This window comes from Apis florea, unplaced genomic scaffold, assembly GCF_048593485.1.
Source record: "Apis florea isolate Af1SG1 unplaced genomic scaffold, ASM4859348v1 contig_1615_pilon, whole genome shotgun sequence".
Taxonomy (NCBI): domain Eukaryota; kingdom Metazoa; phylum Arthropoda; class Insecta; order Hymenoptera; family Apidae; genus Apis; species Apis florea.
The window spans coordinates 868754-885141 of NW_028256416.1; the positions used below are offsets into that span (position 1 = coordinate 868754).

A 16388-nucleotide genomic window follows, 5' to 3' on the forward strand; every position below is an offset into this window, starting at 1 on the left:
CATAAGTAAAAATAAACGTAACCACGATTTACGTTCGAGATCAAAGTTTCAAATATTGATAAATCTAGCATTATTTTAAATAAAAAATAAATTCACGAATTTATGAAGTATAAATAAGAAAATTTTTTATTTTTTCTTTTATTATAACTTTTATTATTATAAAAATATCGTCTACAAATCTACATATATTATAATATATATCATAATATAATATTTATCATATACGTATATGCATATATTATCATTATAATATCATTATAATATATATATCATTATAATATCATTATAATATATATATCATTATAATATCATTATAATATATATATCATTATAATATCATTATAATATATATATCATTATAATATCATTATAATATATATATCATTATAATGTATTTCAAAATTAGTATTAATTACTTTTATCATTAGTTTTTATGATGTTATGATTAGTATAATAATATAATTTTTTATGTTGAAAAATTCAAAAGATGATTCATGTTCATATATTAAACTGATAATAGATTCAAAATTTGATTTCATAATCATTTCATAATCGCATGTTAATTATGTTTCATAATCGAAATTTTATAGAGATTTTATTATTAATATTTGATTGTATAATGGCTTTTGGAAGCGTAAATCTGAATTAGAAGAATGACAATTGCAATCTGACAAGTTTTTATTCATGAACGTCCCTTTTGTAAGAGAGATAACTAGAATAAGATTGTTAGCTTTGGATCGTAACACAAAAGTCTCGTTAAGTCTAAACTTATACAGGTTACATGTTTCTTTCTTCAGTTCACGTGATATAATACGCGGCGAATAAGTTTTATGATAAGACAGTGGCAAAGATCTTTCCAAAATGTTATCAAAGAAAAATGATGGGGGGATAACATTACACATAATATTACTCTTATATTAAAATATGTTACATTAATTATAGTTCTATTTTAATTATGAAAATAAGATATATCACGCAAGATTTTACATTTTTTTAAAATATTCAAATGCTAATAAGAGAATTTATTAAAATAATTAAATAAATTATTATTAAATAAATAATTATTTAATGTATGAATTTAAGTTATTTTATGTAAAAAAAATAAATTATAGCTTTCGTCGATTAATATCAATAATAATATAATTGTAATATTTCTCTTGAATGGAAAAAAAAATTAAAAAATTGAAACAAATGAAAAAAATTATCTAATATTTTCAAGATATAGACAAAGCAATTCGACAAAAAAATTGAATAATCAATTTGCTTTATCTTTTAGAATACTAATGTGTTATATAAGATATTAAAGCAAAAACGTATGAGTTTTTACTAATATAAAAAAAATAATTTTTTTTAACAAAAATATAAAAAATAAAAATGAATTCACTGCACATTTTGAATTTTATAGAATTTTGAATTTTTTAAATAACACATAAAAATCAAAAACATCAAAAAAATTTTGATCTCTGAAATTCTTCAAAATTTGCACTTTTATTAAATATTTTTTAAAATGACACAATTGTTATAAAAAAAAAAATGAACAGACTTTAATGTTTACAAATGCTCTCGAAATCTGTCGATTACGTTACTGCACTAGGATATCGATTCCTCGCGTCAGTTCATCGTGTTATAGCGGTGAACTATTTTATGCTAGTTATCGGTATTGATAACATAAAAATTATATAAAATAAGAACATGACTAATTAACATGTGATAACTGCATGTACACAGATCGATCAAGACTAAAATTTAAACAAAATGTTGAATCAGTTGCGAGAATAAACGTAATTCAATGTAAAAGCGGAATATTCGTAACGGAAGATGGAACGCCGGTTCATTCTCGTGCGCTTGCGTACCGGAAACGTGAATTCCTATTGGTCGACGCCACATGGTCTGATGTCAGACCATAGGGTCTGTCCAATTCAATAATAACGAGATGCTCACGAGCTAGACGTTAGCCAGTTTTCTGCGACGTGCCCATGGTGCTTATACTGGTTTTATCGATAGGGAAACTGCACGTCGCGTATATATAAAATTACTAAATAGCAGAGCCATTTTTCTATTTAAATATTATTACCATTTCGTTATTCCTTCATTATTGTCATTACAAGTTGGTCGACAAGATCTACTCTATTTATTTCTAATTTAGTGGTGAACGTTAATTAAATACGCAGGATTTTCGAGCAAAAAGGAAAATAGAATTCAACAACATTTGTCAGGATTATATCCACGTGTGAGGTAAGTAGTTAAACGATGTCTCATTTTAAATAAATTTTTAACATTTTGTTGCTAATTAATAATTAATAATTGCTAATTAATAAAATACACTTAATTTGTTAACAATATAATCCAAATTATTGACAGTTCGGAAAATTCTTTTCAAGTCTTTTTAAATATTAAATAAAAAATTAATCAATTATATTTACAATATATATATATATATATATATATATATATATATATATATATATATATATATTATCAGATAATACAGAATAATTTTTTAATAAAATTATATTATTATAATGTTAAGATATAAAATTTCATTAGTGAATATCTAATTAATGAATAAATAATTAACTGTTATCATTTTCTGTTTAGTTATATAAAATAAATATTTTACATATAAATCTTATGAATTAAATAATTAACAATCAGTGAATTAAATTTGATTAATTTTTTTAATCAATCAAATTTCGATTTTTTAATAATTCTTATATTTTTTTCTTATATTACTCGAAAGTTTTGAAAATCAACACGATTATCAATAATATATAAAATAACTATAAATTTTCGCAGTAATATTAAATTAATAATATTTAAATAATATTTAAATTTTCACGAATTGTATATTTATATATTACATATATTTCCAACAAAATCATATTCTATGGAAGGTCCTTCTGTGTTTTGTAAAACAATTGAAATTTGAAAAAACTTTCATACAAAATATAGATGTAATAAATATAATAGTCATAGTAATGTCATAGTAAATTTAATCATTAGTATTGAATATTGACTGATATAAAACTATTTGAAAAAAATATCAGTAACAAAAAAATTTATCTAGGAAATGAATCACTAATATTTATTTGTTATCTAAATTAACTCGAAAAATTATTTCACAATATATATATGTATATAGTATTATTATGATACTATTCTATATAACAATTATATATTTTTTTTACAAATAAGAATATCGTGATATATATAATGTGATATTAGCTAAGTTAATATTTATATATATCTATTCGGTACGAATGACGAATGATAAACGCATTAAATTTTAATTTCGCATTAATATTAAGTTTAACTTGTATAAATTTTTACTATTGCGTATATTTAGTATCTTTAACGAATAGACGGTATTAAATTATCATATTATTAAATCACAAATAATGTGTTTTTTTTGTACATATACGTTAAGTGCAATAAATAAAAAACAAATTATTCAATAATAATTATTTAAATATATATTTTTACTTATTTTTTTATAAACTTTGTACTTTCTTTTTGTTAAAATCTTTATTACTATGAATATTGTTTTAAATTTAACTCTTAGAAAAACAATGTTTTTTATGAGCTGACCTAACAATAAGTTTGTTTATATTTTTTCATTTATGATTAATGAGTTTATGATTATGTTTCTTTCTACGAACTTGTAATGAAAATATTTTTTGTTTAAAAATAAAAAAAAAAGTGCAATTTAGAACGATTATTAATTTAAAAAAATATTAATAATAAAGTTAACATTATAAATATAATTTTAAAATAATGTAAATTCATTTCGAGATATATTTATATAAAAAATATTTTATGGAATATTTAATATATGTAATTTTCTTATTATTACTTTTTTCCTTATTGCATCATTATTTATTCTTAATATTGAATAGTAAATTCCTCTTGTCATGAATTTTATTTAAAAAATGAATTTCGAACAAAAAAAAAATATCCTAAAAATATAAAATATTTATAATAATAAAAATAATAAAAATTCTATACATTTATTGATATATTTTTTAATACATTATTAATATATAATGACTACTAATAAGATATTATAAATTTTATATAATAATTTAACTAAATTTATTTCACAAAAGTAAAAAAAAAGTAAAAAATTTGATTTTCATAGAATCAGAAACTGATCACGAATATTTTGATCTTATGCGCATCTACTTTGCGCAACACGTGATACGTGATCAACTTATGAACTAATGCTGACAAGGAGAGGTTCCTAAGTATAACGCTGACTTTTTAATGAGTTTTTGCACAATAATAAATCTTAAAAAAATGAAGCTAATATATCTGAATTTATGTATAATATCTGAATATTTGATTTTTGAGGCAAATTGTCAGTAATTCAACATTGAGATATTTAACATTGAAATTATCTTCTTATCTTTCTTATATTTTGAAATAAGATTTTATATAAAGCGATCATTATCAATTAGATCGGTATAATTGATTGTTAGATAATAGTATTGTTTTTGTTATCGATTTAAATTTATCTATAAATATTAAATTATAAATTAATTATTATATTTATTATATTAAACTACAATTATTTTTTTCTTTTTCATTTCATTATATGTTTATAATATTTACGATTAATCTTAATAAATATTTTAATTTTAATAATTATTTTTTCAAAAAATATAAACATTGCGCCTTACTACAGAATATAAGAGTAAAGAGATAAGTTTAAATTTATGTAAAATATAAATTACATATTTTTATGTGATGAAATTATTCAATTTATTCAATATTTGAGTTATATAGAATATATTTTTTAATAATAAAATTAGCATTTATAAGCTTGCAGATTATATATTATTTTTTCTGTTTTTTATATTAAAAATTAGTGATATACATATATTGATTTAAAAAAACATTATTGATATAAAAAAATAATGTCACTAATAAATCATATATTTTATATTTAATGTATTTATTTGTTTTGATAATAATAAATTTGAATTCAATCTATGTAACATGTGATAATCAATTTGTTGAAATATTGACTATATTATAAAAATTGACTATACTTAAAAATATAAAATACTATAATATAATATTGATAAATTATAAATACTCAAAAAATATTTAAAATATATATTGTTATATATATATATAGATTTGATATTTTTAAATTAAAAATTCTATATCAAAAATTTTTAATTTATTATTATTATTTTATATATTATTAAATAACTAATTATATAAACATATTTCCAAATATATATCAAATAATTATCATTGATTAAAACTATTTATAATTTTTTTTAAATAATTTAATTTAAATCTTTTTAATTTTTAATAAATTTTACATTAAAAAGTTTCATTGTTATGGTAATTTTAATAATAAAAATATATATTAAAATTATCCGGTTTAAAAAAAACTTATAAATTTGATTTAAATAAATTTCAAATATTTTTTAAATATTGAATTTCACTAATCATGTTTATATAAAGAATTGATTTTTTTTTTATTATCAATTCAAAAAATATATTTTGAATTTCGAAAATATAAAAAGAAAAAAAAATTTATTGAATCATTACATATTTCCAAAAAAATTTTAGTAAATTATTATATATTTTCAAATTTAGAATATTTAACGAAAAAGTAAAAATATAAAGATATGTAAATTCTAATATACATATATTATGACTATCAAATATGATAGTAAAAAATGTACACGCACGCAATAAATGTCTAAAAAGAAAAAAAAATAACATTTCAGATAACCTTAGAAAAAATTCTGTTAACTTTTTGTTTGATGATACGATATAAATGTAACTTAAGTTGTTTCGCAGTTCAGATAATTATTATGATATATTATCAATATATTATCAATATATAATGTAAAAGAAAGATAAAAATAACATATAATCACTTTTTTTCGAAAATTTTATATTTAAATGAAAGATGTATTTATTTGATTATAGTCTCGATATATTAATATTATTTAAAAATCAATATTAATAATGATTATTTTATTGTGTATTTATATTTAAACTATTATTTTAACTATTACCATTTTTAAACTGAATTGCAATACTATTTTAATATATTAAGAAATTAATAAATTTAAGAATATGTGAATTGTATATTTTATTTTTTTAATATATAATATGTATATATATTAATATTTTTTTTGTGGATTAATAAATGTAAGTTTTTTTTCTACAACAATAAAACATATTTCATCTGATATGTTAATCTTTTAATTTAATTGTAAAGAATCATAATTAATTATAATTATGTTAATTAAGCGATTGGAAATATATATATATATTATGCGATCATTGATATAAATTTTAATTTAATTAAATAATATAAAATAATATATAATCAAATTGTCTGATTACTATTGAATTATGTTAACAAATTGGTATAAGAATATAATGAGTAATGATATAATTTATTCGTGAGGTCAACGCCGTACCACGTGTTCTACTATTACGTTCTAATCAAAACCAGATCGGATAATCATGTGAAGATAAAAAAATGTTAATTTTATCACTTATTACGTATTTTATGCGCAAATGTTTTTAATACATTATCATTAATTATAATTAATGTTAATTGATATTAATTAATACTATGATTCATTATAACTTGTAATAGAAAAATATTTTTTCTATTTTTTATTTTTTTATCATTTTATTATCATATTAATCAATATTATGATTTATTATAACTTATGATAAAAAACATTTTTTTTATTTTTTTATTCAGTAAAGATATTTAACAATATTTTAAAATCATGAATCCTGATAATAAATTTAATAAACTTTAAGAACGCGTAATTTTCAAAAACAACTGATCTACGATTCTGTAATGATTGGATTTTGAAGATTCTAAGATTCTAAGATTTTTTTTGTATCCAAATTTTAAAAATATCGATAATTTTTTTTCTTTATTAAATATAAAATATATTAATGAATATAATAAATAGATAATATTAAAATAATATAGATAAGATAAGTATGATAATTTTAATTTAAATTTTAAATAAAATATGAAATATTCGTAAGAGATAACTGCAAGCACTAGGCAAAAGCAATGTTGCATCTTTCATGCATAAAGTCTTCACTAAATTGATTTATCCCGAAGTGAATCCAATTGAAATCACTCAATTGATCACATGACGAGAAGAGATACTTATTACAGTAATTTAATACAATTGCTGAGACGTCTGAAGTATTCAACGAAACAGCTGATTCCCGTCATTTTATATTTACGGAATTTTGATTGTAATTAAAAAAATAATTTCTGTAATTATTACATTTCTTAAAATATTTTTAAAAGAAAATTAATATATAAAAATTAAATAATTTGTTCTCTCAATCTATGTAATTTATATTATATATATAATGTAGTATAATATTAATATGTACGTATATATATATGATTAAATTAGAACAATAAGTTATGTAATATATGAAATATATTCAAAGTAATATGTTATTTTTCTTTTTCAGCTTATAGTCCACTAGGCTCCCACGTCTGATAGATTCTGTAAAATAACTTAAATATATTTGAAAAAACTAATTATTAATATTTATCACAATGCCAGCTCAATTTGAAAGTGCAAACACTCCTGTCGTAGGAGAACCAACTATGATGAATGGTGATACCACTCCATACAATATAAATGATGAAATTGTAATTAGTGGTTTTTCAGGTAAATATATTGGTTACTAATCATATCAATATTTACGATTTATAAAAATTTTTTTAATTGTTTTAAATATTCTCTTTTTTAGGACGTTATCCTGAATCTTCAAATGTTGAAGAATTTAAGAAAAATTTATTTGAGGGCATCGACATGGTCACAAATGATGATCGTCGATGGCCTTCCGGTATGTATGGCCTACCTGAGAGAAGTGGTAAATTGAAGGAACTCAATTTATTCGATGCTACCTTCTTTGGTGTTCATGCCAAACAGGCTCATGTAATGGATCCACAATTACGTATGCTCTTGGAAGCAACTTACGAAGCAATCATAGACGCTGGTATTAATCCAAATGATATTAGAGGATCTAAGACTGGCGTATTCATTGGAGTCTCTGCATCAGAATCAGATGAATATTGGACTAATGATCCAGATCAAATTAATGGTTAGTATATGAAATCTTTGTTTGATAATAACAAAAATAATAATAATAATTTCAATATATATTTATAGGATATGCATTGACCGGTTGCTGTAGAGCTATGTTTCCAAATAGGATTTCATATTCATTTGATTTCAATGGTCCTAGTTATGCTATAGACACTGCATGTTCATCGTCTTTATATGCCATGCATCAAGCAATAGCTTCAATTCGTTCAGGAGAATGTAATTCTGCTATTGTTGGTGGTTGCAATCTTCTTTTAAAACCTACCCAATCTCTTCAATTCCATCGATTAAGCATGTTGTCTTCAGATGGTATGTGTAAAACATTTGATGCTGATGGTAAAGGATATGTCAGATCAGAGGCTGTCTCTGTACTCTTTCTGCAAAAAGCAAAAGATGCACGTAGAGTGTACGCTACAGTTATACATTCTAAAACCAATACTGATGGTAACAAAGTACAAGGAATCACTTTTCCTAATGGAGAAATGCAAAATAAATTAATGCGCGAGATTTATGTAGAAGCAGGTATTAATCCTGCAGATGTTTCTTATGTAGAAGCTCATGGTACTGGAACAAAGGTTGGTGACCCTCAAGAAGTCAATTCTATAGCAAATTTGTTTTGCAAAGGTAGAAAGAGTCCTCTATTAGTTGGTTCTGTTAAATCTAATATGGGACACTCGGAACCTGCTAGCGGAGTATGTTCCATATCGAAATTGCTTATTGCTATGGAAGAAGGTATAATTCCAGGTAATTTGCATTTCAAAATTCCGAATGCAGACATACCAGCATTGAATGATGGAAGTATACAAGTTGTGGATAAAAATATGCCATGGAAAGGTGGATTTGTGGCTGTAAATTCGTTCGGTTTTGGTGGAGCTAATGCACATATTCTTCTTCGTAGCCATCCAAAACCAAAATTATTACCAGTTCTAGACAGTAAAGTACCCAAATTAGTAACTATATCTGGTCGTACTGAAGAAGCTGTAAGAGTTCTTTTGAACAAAGCTCAAGAATATGAAAAAGATGATGAGTTCATTGCTCTACTTCATGATATTTATGCAAATAATATATCTAATCATTTGTATCGAGGATATTCTGTTATGGGAAATGTTAAACTTGGAGAAATTAATCAATATGTTGACAAGAAACATCCTATTTGGTTTGTGTTCTCTGGTATGGGATCTCAATGGCCAGGCATGGGTAAAGATTTATTGAATATCGAAATATTTCAAAGAAGTTTACGAAAATGTGCTGAAGCTTTAAAACCTGAAGGAATTGATCTAATGAATCTTATTTTGAATGGAACATCTGAAACCTTTGAAAATGTTCTTCATTCATTTGTATCAATTGCAGCCATCCAAGTTGCTCTAGTAGATGTATTAACATACCTAGGAATTCAACCTGATGGTATCGTTGGACATTCTGTTGGTGAATTAGGATGTGCTTATGCAGATGGTACATTTACACCAGAACAAACTGTTTTGGCAGCATATTGGAGAGGAAAAACGATCATGGATTCAAATTTACAGCTTGGAGCAATGGCTGCTGTTGGATTAAGTTGGGAAGAAGTAGCAGCTCGATGTCCACCTGACGTAACACCAGCTTGCAATAATGCAAGTGATTCTGTAACAATTTCTGGTCCAATTGAATCTCTTAAGAAATTTACAGAAGAATTAAAAAAAGATAACATTTTTGTAAAAATAGTAAATAGCTCTGGTGTTGCTTTCCATAGCAAATATGTAGCTCCAGTAGGACAAAAGCTTCGTACTATGCTAGAAAAAATTATTCCAAATCCAAAACAGAGATCTTCCAGATGGATTTCTACATCAATACCTGAACAAGCATGGAGCACTCCATTAGCACAACTTAGCAGTGCTGCATATCATGTAAATAATTTATTATCACCTGTGCTGTTTTACCAAGCATTATCTCATATTCCGGAAGATGCAATAGTTATTGAAATTGCACCACATTCTCTGTTACAAGCAATTTTACGAAGATCACTGCCTCCATCTGTAACCAATATTGGTCTACATAAACGAAACCATTCAAATAATCTAAATTTATTGCTAGAAAATATAGGAAAAATATATATGGCAGGAGGACAACCCAAAGTTTCTAAGTTGTATCCACCAGTTAATTATCCAGTTGGTCATGGTACACCTATGATTAATAGTTTGGTTAAATGGGATCATTCTGTACAATGGGATGTAGCTACTTTCTCTTCAGCGAGTTCATCCTTCGGAGAAAATGTAGTAGAATTCGATCTATCTAAAGAATCAGATGAATATTTAATTGGTCATAATATCGATGAAAGAATTCTTTTCCCTGCTACTGGTTATCTATTAATAACTTGGAAAACCTTTGCAAAACTACGAGGAGTTGATTATGAGCAATTGCCAATTACATTTGAGAATGTAAAATTTCAAAGAGCTACTATCATGCCAAAGGAAGGAGTTGTGAAATTTTTAATTAATATATTCATGGGTACTGGTCAGTTTGAAATTTGTGAAAATGGATCTGTGGCAGTAACTGGAACAATTTCTGTACCAGATGATATCAATAAAATGTTATTAAATATTCCTGCACCAATTTTAAAAAAAGAAAGTGAATTATTGGAACTGAATATAAATGATATTTACAAAGAACTTAGATTAAGAGGATATCATTACAGTGGAATCTTTCAAGGTATTAAATCCATCTCTAATAGTAAAATTTCTGGTAGACTTCTTTGGAACAATAACTGGATTGCATTCATTGATACTATGCTTCAATTTTCCATCCTTGAAAAGGATACTAGAGGATTATATGTACCTGTTCGCTTACAATATGCTGCCATCAATCCTACTGTTCATTTAGACTTTATCAAAAATTATAAGGAAAATGAGGGTGTTCCAGTATACTTTTATTCAAATATTGATGTTATTAAATCAGGTGGTATTGAAATCAGAAAAATGAAAGCCTCTTTGATTGCGAAAAAACAACAATATCGAGTTCCTAAATTTGAGAAATATTTGTTTATACCTTTTGAAAATTCCCAACCATTAGCACAGGATCCAGAAAAAGCCAAGCAATATGCTCTTGCTGTACTTCTACAAATTATTTGTGAAAATATAGGACGCAAAAAAACCAAAATTGTTGAAGTGGCTGGAAGTCGTCCTGTAGATTACCTGTTTGTGTCTGATATAATTCACTTTTCTAATTCAGAAATTCAACTTAATGTAAGTTGTATCACTAATATATTTATATTATTTATATTATAGTGTAAAAAAAATAAGATTGTAAAAATTTATAAAATTTTTTTTTTTAGTTCGAATTAGAAGTGGTAGTAGGTTCACGTAAACAGTATAGTGGCTTAGAAGAACTTAATGTTACTCTTTCAATACGTAATGAAGAGAAAGAACCAGTCGCCGAAGATTCACATCTCGTAATAGCTAGCAACATATTGTCTAATAATTCATGGAATATATTGAAAAATCTGACAGATAGTTTGGTAAATAATGGATTTCTCTTTTTGGAAGAAACAAATCAAATTGACGTTAACTCGGCTAATTTATTAAACCAAAATATGATTCATATTGCCACACAAGTTGTTGCTGGAAGCTCGTATCATCTATTTAGAAAAAAAGAACATAGATCTGCTCCTATTGTTATACAAATAACAGAAAAGAATTTTATGTGGTTAGAAGGTGTAAAAGCGGCTTTAAAAAAAGTTGCAACTGAAAATCAGGAACTTCTATTGGTTAGCCAGGGCGAAGAATTACTTGGTAAATATTATCTAATATTTTTATCAGGACAATATTTTCATAAATTTTAATAATCATAATATTTATAGGTATAATTGGATTCATGAATTGTATTCGTTTAGAAGATGGTGGTGCGAAAACAAGTTATGTTTTCATTCAAGACAAAAACTTACCTAAATTTAATTTAAATGATAAATTTTATACTCAACAATTGAATAAACATTTGGTAGCTAATGTTCTAAAAGGAGGACAATGGGGAAGTTATAGACATTTACAATTAGATTTACAAAATGAAGAATCTCTGCAAGTTGAACACGCCAATATTAATGCTTTGTTTAGAGGTGATTTGAGTAGCTTAAGATGGATTGAAAGTCCACTCAGCTATTATCAGCCAGAAAAATTTCCAAACACATTGTTATGCTCTGTATACTATGCACCATTAAACTTTAGAGATATCATGTTAGCAACTGGAAAGTTGCCACCAGATGCTCTGCCTGGAAATCTAGCTACTCAAGAATGTATATTGGGTCTTGAGTTTTCAGGACGTGATCCAAAAGGTCAACGAGTCATGTCTATGGTGGCCGCACGTGGTTTAGCTACTACTGTTGTAGCTGATCCTAAGTTTATGTGGAAAGTACCTGATAATTGGTCTTTGGAACAGGCAGCAACTATTCCGGTTGCTTATGCTACTAGTTATTATGCTCTATGTGTCCGTGGTCGCATGAAACGAGGTGATAGTGTTTTGATTCATGCTGGTAGTGGAGGTGTTGGACAAGCTAGTATTTCTATAGCGTTGCACACAGGATGCACAGTATTCACTACCGTTGGAACTCAAGAGAAACGAGATTTCTTGAAAAAAATGTTCCCTCAATTAACTGATAGAAACATCGGCAATTCTCGAGATACCAGCTTTGAACAATTAATACTTACCGAAACTAATGGACGTGGCGTAGATATAGTGCTTAACTCGCTAGCTGAAGAAAAATTACAAGCTAGTGTCAGATGTCTTGCTATTGGTGGTCGTTTTCTTGAAATTGGAAAATTTGATTTATCGAATGATTCTCCTCTTGGAATGTCTGTGTTTTTAAAAAATGCCTCTTTCCATGGAATACTTTTGGATGCTATTTTGGAAGGTGATAGTCCAGAGAGAAGAGAAACTGCAAGACTCGTCAACGAAGGAATAGAGAATGGTGCTGTTCGGCCACTTCCTTCAACAGTTTTTTCAGAACAACAAATTGAGCAATCTTTCAGATTTATGGCTACTGGCAAACATATTGGTAAAGTTTTATTGAAAATTCGAGATGAGGAAAAGCAAAAAGTTATACAACCAACAACAAAGATAGTTTCAGCCATTCCACGCACATATATGAATCCTGAAAAATCATACATAATAATTGGTGGCCTTGGTGGATTTGGTTTGGAACTTTCAGAATGGATGATCATACGTGGTGCAAAATATATAGTCTTAACTTCAAGATCTGGCATACGTACTGGCTTTCAGTCATTGTGTGTTCGTCGCTGGCGTGAGATGGGTGTACATATTAAAATTTGCACAATGGATATATTAACATTAACTGGAACGAAACAACTTATTAAAGAAAGCAATGAACTTGCTCCTATTGGTGGTATATTCAATTTAGCAGCTGTTCTACGAGATGGTCTCATTGAAAATCTCTCGGAATCTGATTTTATAATGTCAGCATCACCTAAAATTACCATAACTAAGAATTTAGACATAGTATCACGAGAATATTGTTCCTCGTTAGATTATTTTGTTGTGTTTTCATCTGTTTCGTGTGGAAGAGGTAATTTAGGTCAGAGTAATTATGGTTTATCAAATTCTGCTATGGAAAGAATAATGGAAAATAGACAAGCAAATGGTTTACCTGGTCTTGCCATTCAATGGGGAGCTATTGGTGATGTTGGTTTAATTATAGGTATTACATTTTTTTTTATAAATATTGATTTCATATTATATATTTCAGATATACTACATTTTTTTTTTTTTTATAGACACAATGAATGGTTCTAGTGATACTGAGATTGGTGGTACTTTGCCTCAACGCATACAAAGTTGTCTTGATACAATGGATATCTTCCTTCAACAACCACATCCAGTTTTATCTTCCATGGTTATAGCAGATAAAAGGGTAGAAGTTGGAACAAAAACTAGTGTAGTTGAAGCAGTAGCCAATATCATGGGTATTAAAGTATTGGAATCCATTAATCCCAGTGTTACTTTAGCTGATCTTGGAATGGACTCCCTGATGGGAACAGAAATTAAACAGACTCTCGAGAGGAACTATGATCTAATATTGTCGGCATTAGAAATTCGTACTTTGACATTTAAAAAATTACAACAGCTTGATGGTCCTATTGCAGAAGAACAAGCGAATACTTCTACAGATTCAGAAGAAAATATCGTAGAAGATTTTCTATTCCAAGTTAATTCTTCAGAACTTGTACCTATTAAATCTCTTGTACAATTGGAATCAAAGAGTTCAAAAGGACAGCCATTATTCATTGTTCACGCTATTGAAGGAACACAAACACCATTTAAAACTTTAGCTAGTGAATTAGAACGACCTGTTTGGAGCTTTCAGTGTATTGAAAATAGTCCACTAGAATCTGTATCAGCATTAGCTGCTTTTTATGTGAAAGAAATGCAGAAGATTCAAGCTAAAGAACCATATCATGTAGCAGGATATTCCTTTGGGGCTTGCATTGCATTTGAAATGGCCGTTCAGTTGGAAAAGGCTGGAAATGCAGTAGTTTTAACTCTCCTTGACGGTTCACCGGCTTACGTGAAATTACATTCTGTGGAAATTGGAAAGCTTGCTAATCAAGATGATGTGAATGCAAATGGTTACAGAAAATCTTTATCGTATTTCATCAAACAATTTAATAAGAAGATCAATTTCACTCAGGTATTTTTATTTCCACAAATATATTATTCCATAATTTAAAAATATATATTTTATCTTTTTTTTAATTTTTTTTTTTTTTTTTAGACTTATGACATCTTAGAATCTGTACCCGATGAAGAGTTATTAGATAAAGTGGTAGAAATTATAGACGAACCTCAACTGAATGTTAAAGACTTAAAAGTTGCTGGTCTATTATTCTATAAGAAACTGCTGGCAGTTTATAATTATAATCCAAGTGTATTTAATGGAGATATTTTATTAATTAGAGCCAAAGATAATTTTGTTGATTTAGACGAAGATTATGGTTTATCAGAGGTAATTATTACATTTAAATATGCAAATAATAAATAATAATATAGAATAAATTTATTTTATTTTCTAATTTTTTTTATTATATTTTTGATCTTTTTACAGATTTGTAAGAAAAAAGTAAAAATTGAAAAATTACCCGGAAATCATAGAAGCATTTTAGTAGGAAAGAATGCATCACAAATTGCAAATATTTTAAGAACGTAAAAAATATATTTCAATTTATAAAATTATTCTAAATTCAGAAAATTATTCTGTAATATTAATATCATTACTTAAATGTACATAAATGTTGCATAGAAACATTCCAAAGAGCTCTTAATGTACATGATAATAATGATCATCAAAAACTTAACATTTAATTTTTAATATGATTTCTACATATATTTTCTGTAAAATTCCTTTTGTACAAATATTTCTTACCTCAGGTTTTTACATGCATTGTTTATATCATCTACATTATTAAGTTATGTAGTCAATTTTTCTATTTTCTATCAAAAATATCTTAGATTGTGAAATGATAAATAAACATCGAGGGAGATGGGCGTGTATAAAGGAATAATAGTATAACGTGGTCTTTATTGTGTAATAATTTCACATACTATATGGGTATTATTAAAAACATTTTCAAATATTAAATATAAATATTTATAGTATACATTTTTTAGATATCTGCTATAAGTTTTTATAATGGTTTTATAGTGGACAAATACCATTATTTAAACATATAGTATATATGCATAGAATTGTTTTATTAAATTACATTATTAGATAATTATTTCACTAATCTAGATTTCTAAAAAATTGACATTTTTACACAGAAAAAAAATATAAAAAAACATTAGTAAAAATAGTAATGATTGGCAATTCATACATTTTTCTTATATGTACACTTTTAGACAGTGTATTTAAATAAATGTAATAAAAAATAAAGACATTCCAGTGATAAACTTCAATATATATTCTATATATATTTGTATACAATCAAAATATATTGCACATAACATACTTAATGCTTTATTAAAAGCAACCATTTACATTATATTTTCTCATTAGCAATAAGAGATTGGTTTGTTAAATAATAGATATGTACATGTTCATAATTTTAATTATCATTAAACGCAAAATATTAAAATATGCATTTGTTATATGTTACATGTGTTCTTGTATCATATTGATAAGTAAATAAAGAATATTTCAAAAAAATAAATTGTCTATTAATTCAAGAATATCATTTATTGTAATATATTTTAAAAAAATTTATAAATAAACAAAAT

At 25.5% G+C, this 16388-nt stretch overlaps 1 protein-coding gene across 1 annotated transcript; it reads left to right on the forward strand.

The window, feature by feature from the left end:
• The first annotated feature begins 1967 nt into the window (after positions 1 to 1967).
• Positions 1968 to 16321, forward strand: FASN1 (Fatty acid synthase 1). The gene is made up of 9 exons (XM_012489951.3): positions 1968 to 2235; positions 7492 to 7694; positions 7777 to 8130; positions 8199 to 11350; positions 11440 to 11896; positions 11965 to 13812; positions 13889 to 14802; positions 14887 to 15117; positions 15217 to 16321. Exons 2-9 carry the CDS (start codon positions 7580 to 7582, stop codon positions 15316 to 15318), a joined length of 7173 nt encoding a protein of 2390 aa, XP_012345405.1. The 5' UTR covers positions 1968 to 2235; positions 7492 to 7579; the 3' UTR covers positions 15319 to 16321.
• Positions 16322 to 16388: the final 67 nt, after the last annotated feature.

Bases quoted from the DNA above. Each gene is read 5' to 3' on its own strand.
- FASN1 (XM_012489951.3), top strand. From the start codon at position 7,580: ATGCCAGCTCAATTTGAAAGTGCAAACACTCCTGTCGTAGGAGAACCA. The intron at 7,695-7,776 runs GTAAATATATTG...TCTCTTTTTTAG, and splicing joins TGTAATTAGTGGTTTTTCAG to GACGTTATCCTGAATCTTCA. The intron at 14,803-14,886 runs GTATTTTTATTT...TTTTTTTTTTAG, and splicing joins AGAAGATCAATTTCACTCAG to ACTTATGACATCTTAGAATC.